The sequence below is a fragment of the Citrus sinensis genome, chromosome 7 (assembly GCF_022201045.2).
Source record: "Citrus sinensis cultivar Valencia sweet orange chromosome 7, DVS_A1.0, whole genome shotgun sequence".
NCBI lineage: Eukaryota > Viridiplantae > Streptophyta > Magnoliopsida > Sapindales > Rutaceae > Citrus > Citrus sinensis.
In genome coordinates, this window is record NC_068562.1 from 19,253,895 (window position 1) to 19,263,506 (window position 9,612).

At 36.4% G+C, this 9,612-nt stretch overlaps 1 protein-coding gene across 1 annotated transcript; it reads left to right on the forward strand.

Annotated features, from left to right (window-relative positions):
- Nucleotides 1–223: 223 nt before the first annotated feature.
- On the forward strand, nt 224–8,713 carry LOC102625963 (protein TIC110, chloroplastic). The gene is made up of 15 exons (XM_006468085.4): nt 224–910; nt 993–1,052; nt 1,300–1,423; nt 1,520–1,588; nt 1,682–1,780; nt 2,026–2,092; nt 2,518–2,582; nt 2,679–2,773; nt 4,011–4,138; nt 4,218–4,318; nt 5,716–5,932; nt 6,125–6,279; nt 6,942–7,067; nt 7,191–8,165; nt 8,311–8,713. Exons 1-15 carry the CDS (start codon nt 405–407, stop codon nt 8,551–8,553), a joined length of 3,030 nt encoding a protein of 1,009 aa, XP_006468148.1. The 5' UTR covers nt 224–404; the 3' UTR covers nt 8,554–8,713.
- Nucleotides 8,714–9,612: the final 899 nt, after the last annotated feature.

Sequence of the window (9,612 nt, forward strand, 5' to 3'; positions counted from 1 at the left end):
CCACACAAATTATGTGGGCCCATAATTTGTGTGGTTGTTGTTGAGTGTGTATGTTACATTAATTGTAACATAGGGGCTCCCTAAATTTGTGGGTTTATGAGTACCGTTACAATCCCGTCTCGAGTAGACTAAAAATCTGGAGAGAAATTTAGCCTATATAAACTGACTTCAAATAAAACGGTCCAAAACTTGCAAAGGCCCAAAACGGCAGATGATTTTGTCCTCTTCTTGACACCACGCTATCTCATTATTTCAACTCTCCCTTCCTATGTTCCTCTTCTTTTTCTTCTTCCTTTATTTCTTCGTTAAACCCTATTACCCCTACACAAACACGCACACACTCACTCCCACTCCCTCTCTCATCTCACCAAAACGACATCGTCAGAGGGAGGCAGCCAGCAATCATGAACAACTCTTCTCTCCTAACAACCCCCACTTCAAACCGACCCCTTCTCTTCTCCCCCTTCCTCAACCCTTCTCCTCTCCCTAAACGCCGCCGTTTCAAAGTCTCCTTCCCGCGGAACCGCTCCGCTGCCACGTCAGCATCTGCATCAGCTGAAGCAACACCAACAGCAACTCCATCTGATAATATTTGGGGACCGAGGAAAGAACTGCAGGGCATACAGCCTGTCGTGGATAAGCTCTCGCCGCCTGTAAGACTTGCCACGTCGGCAGTCGTCATCGCCGGGGCTGTATTTGCTGGGTTTAAGTTAGGGTCTAAGTATGGCGGTGGGTCCCGCAATGTGGCAATTGGTGGGGCTGTCATTCTGGGAGCTGCCGGTGGGGCAATGGCCTATGCCATGAACGCGGCCGTCCCTGAAGTTGCGGCCAAGCGGTTACATGATTACGTGGCCGATTGTAATGATCCTGGTGCTGTGAAGAGAGAGGACATTGAAGCAATTGCGAGCAAGTTGGTTTTTAAATTAATTTTTTTTCTTATAATTACTATTATTTCTTATTACTTATTCTTATTTAAATGTTTAATTTTTCAGATATGGCGTGAGCAAACAAGATGAGGCGTTTAATGCAGAGCTTTCTGAAATATACTGCCGGTAAATGATGAAGAAAAGTTTAATTAGTCATCAAACATTGGATTAAAGCTTTTTGAACCATTGGATTATTTTCAATAACATGAGCAACTATAAGGCCTCAAGAGTAGTGTTCGATATATGTATGTGTCTGAATTATAATTTACAAAATTGATGTGAAATGGGAAATTAATTTCTATTCATTCATCTATTTCTATCGATTATATACATTTGATATGGTTCACTTAAAGACCTTCAATTTCTCCTTTAGGTTTGTGACTTCAGTCCTTCCTCCCGGAGGTGAAGATCTTAGAGGTGATGAAGTTGATAAAATTGTTCAGTTTAAGAAAGCTTTAGGTATTGATGATCCAGATGCAGCTGCCATGCATGTAGAGGTAATCTAATATTTAATTATCTGGAAACACAATCTTAAGAATCCGTATGCATGTGGTATACAATCTTAAACTGTTGTTTTGCTTATTGGTTTGTAGATTGGACGAAGAATTTTCAGGCAAAGGCTTGAAGTTGGAGATCGTGATGGTGACATGGAACAACGTTGGGTAATTAACTTATAATTTTGCTAGTGTAAATCTTTGTCTATGATTTTAGTTAAGATATGGAGCTTGACCATTATTAGTGACTCTCCAGTGCAGGCATTTCAGAAGCTAATATATGTTTCCACTCTTGTCTTTGGGGAAGCATCATCATTCCTTTTACCTTGGAAGCGTGTTTTTAAGGTCACCGATTCACAGGTATTCTTTGGTCTATTATGCTTGCTTGTCTCTCTTCTGTTATTGAATTCAATGCCATAGGGTCAGAAACATAGTCGGTTTTGCCCATTAAAGTTATTAAAAGTTCCACCAATTCACAGGTATTCTTTGTTCTATTATGCTTGTCTATTTTTTGTTATCAAATTCATTGCCATAGGGTCAGAAATATATTCATTTTTGCCCATTAAATTTTTTAAAAGTTCCAACATGTATTTTTCTCCTTCTAGGTTGAGATTGCCATCCGTGATAACGCCAAGCGCTTGTATGCTTCTAAGCTAAAATCGGTTGGCAGAGGTAAATGCATAATCTTGTTAAGGTCTCCATCAGTGAATGTTAATACTTCCTTAATACTTCATGAGGAAAAAGGTTTTGATAAGCGATATTTTTTTTTTTAATTTATGTCTGAGAGGATGTATTGTTAGTCACCTTTTTGGTTTTTAACATAAAATGATTTGTTTGATTATGTTGTATTGTAAACTCTTATCAAACTGATAACCCATTTATATTTAACGCTACCAGGGTTGGTTAGGCCATGTATTTTAATAAATTACGAGTTCAATTCTCTAGACTTTTTTACAAACAACTTGTAAATGAATTATTTTCTATGCTTTTCGTATTCTGTTCATTCTGGTCCTCATAAAATGCCCAAGTTAAATATATTTCCTAACACTTGGATACATAATGTATGCTAACAAAGTTTGAAAAATATTTGCTTACAGATGTTGATGCAGAGCATATTGTTAGACTAAGAGAAGAACAGCTTTCGTATCGTCTTTCCGATGCTGTACGATTTTATCTTCTTCACAGCTTATTACTTTTAATTGACTCCTTCTGGTAACTGGTCTATAACTCTAGTGTATGTGATGTGTTTTATTTTCAGCTTGCTGAAGATTTGTTTAGGGAGCATACACGAAAATTGGTTGAGGAGAATATTGTAACTGCACTCAGTATACTGAAGTCCAGAACAAGAGTAGTGTATGACTACTAATCATTTGGCTTTACTTGTGCTCATATATAATATCATTGTGTTGTCAAGCCTATTTGGTCGTCCTTTTCTTCTTTAAGCAGTTGTTTAGAGTCTTCTTGTATTGGTGAGTCTAAACAGTAAGGTATAATTGGTATTTTGTGTTTATGTAGTATTTGGATAACTTTATTACAAAATTTGAGACAGCACAAACTTTTTTGTAGTTAGTTGTGTGAAGGGAACACACAAACACAACGCGATTATTAAAGGGAAACACTTCTGGTAACTGTGTTAAGTTAGTATTTTTAGCCGCCGGCCCAACAAGTTCAGCTTGTTTAGAAATGTTGAACTGCCTTAATCTGTTTTCAATTCACGAGTTCAGCATGCTTAACAATTTTAGACAATTACAACATGTGTACATATTGACAATTTCAACATGCTTAACAGTTTTAGACAAATCCAACACGTGTAACACATTTTGACAATTTTAGTGCACAGTAGCTTGTTTTCTGCAATAATTTTTCCAGTACCTTACAAAACTAATTAACCAATAGTATATCAAATTTCAGCCTTTCTGCTCTTGGAAAAAATTTTGAGACTTGAAGGTAGGGTTAAGGCTTCTATGTTATGGGATTGTGCAGTTATGGCTATATTTTGGGTCCTATAGATTGCAAGAAACGTAAGAATTTTTCAGAACAAAGTGATGGAAGATTACATGTTTGTTAGGGACACAGTTAAATTCTGGGCTCTCTATGGGCTTCTTTATTTCGATTAATTGGGAAGCAACTATGGTGTAAGTTCATTAGTTAGAATTTTTTATCTTATAGGATTTGCAGTTCTAGGGCTTCATGATTTTTGACTTCTATGGACTTATTGTCCTTCCTCTATGTAGATTTTTACATCTAGTATACTTATTTTGTTCCTGAGCTACATACATACATACAGTGTATCGAATTTTATATATTGCTAATACACTTTATAAAGTCATTAACTGATTTGTGATACAAGCAGGCTGAGGGCCCTAATCCTAAACTAGATAAGATTATTAGTTTTGCTCAGGTCAATCTTAAACCACGAACTTCTTATTATGTTCATGTGCCATATCTCCATATATATAATAGGATGCTCATAGTTTTGCACATGAATAAGCATTGGGAGTAGCTTTATCCATGACTTGTGAATTTAGAGTTTCCTTGATAATTCATCCATTACATTTACAGTAACTAATATTGTAATCTGAATTTTCAGAAAGGGAGTTGCACAAGTTGTTGAAGAGCTAGATAAGGTGCTGGCTTTTAATAATTTGCTGATTTCTTTAAAGCAGCATCCGAATGCAGATCGCTTTGCCCGTGGGGTTGGTCCGGTGTCTTTAGTAGGTAAGAACCTTTTTCTATTTGATTCAATTTAGGGCTTGCAATATTCTTTTTATGGTACTAATATAAATTTTTGGTTTAGGTGGTGAGTTTGATGGTGACAGAAAGATGGATGACTTGAAGCTGCTTTACAGAGCGTATGTAACAGATTCTTTATCTGGTGGCCGCATGGAAGAAAGCAAGGTGAACATAAACATTTTTTATTTTCCTCAGTATTTTCTACTTACACTGACATTTTTTCTTTACAATTTTTTCTAAATAGCATTTAATTGGGTCTTGTAGGGTATATTGAAATGTACTTAAAGCAAGTGGTCCTCATACTTTTTGTATAGAATCCATGTTTTGGTTGTCACCTGATTTTAGCTAAGCATGCAATGTTTGCCTTCTACACTGAAAGTTTGGCAGATAGAGTTACTCTTTTTTATTGTGTTTTTCTGCTTGGTTGGTGATATAATTTCCAGCAGCTGAGAAACAACTCAAGAAAGAACAGCTATTTGTTTAGCAATTCTGTACATTGTGGATTAGGTTTGCAGAGTTAGATGGATTATGCTCCATAACCGGAGCAATAAGTGCTTAATTGCTTAATAATTTCTAGAGGATGATTGATCGTTGTTCATAGTTGTGGTGGTTGCTTTACAGGGATCTCCTTTTTGATGGCTAGCTCGGTAGTGAACGAGCCTTGTGTTTGTTGTACCCCAAAATTCCAGTCTCCCAGCTGCTCCGGGAAGACTTCTTATACCTTTTTACTGTTTGAGCTTTCAGTCTGTTGATCAGATCTTATATATTATGTCGTTTGTTGTCGTCAACTAGAGGATAGAAAGGATAAGATAAAGGAAGAAACCCGATTAAAAGTTTTATTGTGCATTTTATCTCTGAATTTTGGAAGGATTTTATTTAGCAGTCCAAGCCAAGACATGTCATTTAGTTCACCTTATTCATGTCCGTGTATTACTTTGGGAATTTATCCCTTGTATTACGTTGGGGCTTGATCTCTTGTAATCTCATTATTGAGCGTTCCCCTCTTCCACCAAGCTAGTTACCATATCAGATCATAAACATCAGTTGTATGCAATACCAAATGCTGTCCTGTTATAACTCAGCTCCATATCAACTAAGCCTCACTGCAAACAATCTCCAAATAGACGTTTTAGGTTCTAAACTGTTGGGGTTGCGCGGCCTCAAAGAATTGTTCCCCAGGTGTGCAACCTGTTCCAGTATATCCATTAGGCCATACTTCTTTCAATCAAGTCTGTAGCTAAAAGTTATGATCATATCTTATTAATGGGTTTCTCTCTGTGCGTCGTATAAACAAAGAATCAGTAAGGTGTGTGTTTGTTGCATGTCTCTGCAAAACAAGCATTCATAACAGATAGATTGCTTATAAACATAAATTACTTCATGAACTTCATTTGACATCTGGGAGCCCTTGTGGTAGGACAGACAAGGGATTTTTTTTTTTTTGACATCAATGCATTTATTTTTATTGGCAGTGTTAAGATGTTTTTCTTGCTATTGGATTTTGTTTCTAATTAGTTACTCATCACTTTTTATTCCTTTCATTTTTCTTTCCTTTTTGTTAGCTTGCTGCTTTGAATCAATTGAGGAACATATTTGGTTTGGGCAAACGGGAATCAGAGGCCATTATAGTTGACGTCACTTCAAAGGTATACCGTAAAAGACTTGGCCAAGCTGTTTCTGGTGGTGCTTTAGAAGCAGCAGATAGCAAAGCATCTTTCCTTCAAAGTCTTTGTGAGGAATTGCACTTTGATCCTCAAAAGGCCAGCGAGATCCATGAAGGTAATAATTAGTGCCATCAATGTCCTTAAAAACTGTTATAGAGCAAATCTGAGTTGTAACCTTTTCGGTAAGGTGGGGCAGGAGGAAGCAAAGAATTCAGACTTTTTTGTTTCTATTTTTTCTTTTTTCTCCTTTGCCAATTGAAAAATTTGTTGCGTTTAGATGTGTCTGATATGTCTACTTTGTTTGCAGAAATTTACAGGCAAAAGCTTCAGCAGTGTGTAGCTGATGGTGAGCTAAATGATGAGGATGTTGCTGCTTTGTTGAGGTTACGGGTCATGCTTTGCGTTCCTCAACAAACTGTTGAAGCAGCACACTCCGACATTTGTGGCAGTTTGTTTGAAAAGGTTGCATGGTTTCTTTTTATATTCCTTTGTCGTATGAGAATCCTGGTGACAGTACAAGAGTTTTTCTTGGTCTGTTTAGATATATTTTTGGGCTTAAAGATTGACTACTTGGTAAAGCTTGTCTCTGGTAGTTTCAAATGGAATAGCTTATAGGTGGAGAAATTGAATCATCTCATGGTTAGATAATGGGCCAGTGTTGGTTAAACACTCATCCTTTATATAAATTATGCTAGTTGCAGATGGTTAGCGGTGTGTCCTTCCATTTTTAAGATTAAATCAGTTAGTTATCAGCGCCTAGTCTTGTCAGAAGGTAAAAGGTCATAGAGAAAAATTCCACTCCGTAGAGAAGTTATACCAATGTGCTTTTTTACAAAATGCTAATTATTGTGCACTGTCTGGTCTTTTAATGTCCTATGTTTATCAATTACCATCACAATATTTTCCTTAGTTTGGGTTATTGATCAAGTCTCATCATCACATATTTAGTTTGAGGTCGTAAATATCACAGACTTTAAAAGTTTCAGGTTTTCCATATTAGTGGAAAGATGTTGTGTTAAAATTTGCATTTGCATTTTTATTAGTCCTTGGACTTTCATATTCCTGCTATTTATGCTGCTGTTAGATAAATTTTATCATGCTAATTATTTAGTTGCCTTTTCCAGGTTGTGAAAGATGCAATTTCTTCTGGTGTTGAAGGTTATGATGGTGAGGTTAAGAAAGCAGTGAGAAAGGCTGCACATGGCTTGCGATTAACGAGGGAGGCTGCCATGTCTATTGCTAGCAAGGCAGTAAGTATCTCTTCTGCCATGTGGTGTGATTAAAATGAAAAATGTTCACATTTAACATTTTCCTACCTTTAAAAAAAAAGGGTTCCTACTTTGTTATTTATTCTTCAACTTATATATGCACAGGTCAGACGGATTTTTGTAATCTATATAAAACGAGCCCGGGCAGCTGAGAACCGCACTGAGGCTGCAAAAGAACTTAAGAAGCTGATAACTTTCAACACCTTGGTTGTGACTGAATTGGTGGCAGATATTAAGGGAGAATCTTCTGATACCTCTGAAGAAGAGCCGATTAAAGAGGAAGAAAAGCAAACTGATGAGGATGAGGAAGAATGGGAGTCCCTTGAGACACTTAAGAAAATTACTCCTAGCAAGGAACTTGCTGAAAAGATGGGGAAGCCTGGACAGACAGAGATAAATCTCAAAGATGACCTTCCTGAGAGAGATCGAACTGATCTTTACAAGACATACTTGCTTTATTGTCTAACAGGAGAAGTCACAAAGATCCCTTTTGGTGCCTCGATCACCACAAAGAAGGATGATTCAGAGTATGTTCTGCTAAGTCAGCTTGGTGGGATTCTGGGTTTGACAACTAAGGAGATTGTGGATGTCCATAGGGGCCTGGCAGAGCAGGCATTTAGGCAACAAGCTGAGGTGATATTAGCTGATGGGCAATTGACTAAGGCTAGGATTGAGCAGCTTAATGAGGTTCAGAAGCAAGTTGGTTTGCCTTCAGAGTATGCACAGAAAATAATTAAAAACATAACCACCACAAAAATGGCAGCTGCTATAGAAACAGCAGTAGCTCAGGGGAAGCTAAATATAAAGCAGATAAGAGAACTCAAGGAAGCTAGTGTTGATTTAGACAACATGATCTCTGAAAGTTTACGAGAGAATCTCTTTAAGAAGACAGTGGATGAAATTTTCTCATCGGGCACTGGAGAGTTTGATGCGGAGGAAGTTTATGAGAAAATTCCTGCTGACCTCAGCATTAATGCTGAGAAGGCTAGAAGGGTTGTTCATGAGCTTGCACGAAATAGATTATCAAACTCCCTGATTCAGGCTGTGTCACTGCTGAGACAGAAGAATCGACAAGGAGTGGTATGGATGTGGTTTATAATCTTGTTATTTTGCTTGTTTCAACTGAAAAATGGTTCCATTTATGTATATGTACATGACGTATGCACAAATACCTAGTTCTGAGGGGCTTGATTCTGCCTTTTTTTTCTTTTTTTTTTCCAAATAGGTTTCCTCGCTAAATGATTTGCTGGCTTGTGACAAAGCTGTGCCAGCTGAGCCGTTGTCTTGGGAATTGCCAGATGAGCTAGCTGATCTATTCAATATATACATGAAGAGCAACCCTGCACCCGAAAAACTGACTCGCTTGCAGTATCTGCTGGGTATAAGTGATTCAACAGCTGCTGCTCTACGAGAAATGGGAGATTCACTACTCTCTGCCGGAGCAGAGGAGGAAAATTTTGTATTCTAATTGTTATATGATTTGATGAAATAGGTTTTAGACGCACTGAAGGATTAACCGGTTGGCTTATTTTTACATCACTCTTTTTCATCAGATTGGAGAGGAAAATATCACTGTAAGATTATTGGAGAAACTGTTGATGTGATATTAGATGGTGAAATTTTGAATAGCCATTAGCGTACCATTAATTATTATCCCTTGTTGGCAGGTTTTGGGGAAATAATAGTTTTTCTCAACTAAAAATATTTTGCAGGATAAATGTTCTCTCTTTAGAGAACAATAGCCAAAAAGTACCATTTTAAAATTTTAATGGATGTTTAAAAACAGGCAGAGTGTATGGAATAAACTTGATGTATGTAATTCTTAATTAATTTGAATGAGTAAATGCATGGAACATGTGATGTTATAATGCAAATCAAATTAGTAAAAGAAAAAAAAAATTATATATTAATATTTGACTTGTCTTCAGGTTCCACATCCTCCCTTTAGTTTTATGGTGAGCAAATGTTACGGGCTATATAAGATGCATTATCAGTCCATATTCTAGCTTCTCTCTTTTCATTCACTCTTTAATGGTTTATATTTCCTGCTTGTGCTATTAGAGTGGCAATTTTTGACACTTGTTAACTCTACATTAGCATGATATAAATAAACAGGATTTATGCCACTTTTTAATAACTGTTTTGACTTCAGGATCAGAGTTCTTGACAATAATTTATTTATGACCCAATAAACAATATAATTAATCATATTATAATGACTTATTTTTTATTCAATAGAATTGTGATATACTCAATAAATTGAGGAAAATTTATTAAAAATATAGAATGAAGTATCCACCAACAGCAAAAGGGAGGCCAAAACAACCAAACCCAAATTTAATTAAACAATTGAAATCAATTGAAAGGTGTGAAAATATTCATTTATAAAAAATACTGTAATTGACATAACTCACTTTATAATTAAGTCATCAAAATACTGAGTAGAATTACGATTTTAATTTACACAATGGATTCAACAATAATTCAATAATAATATAACACTCAAGTAATAATACGAATTCAAATC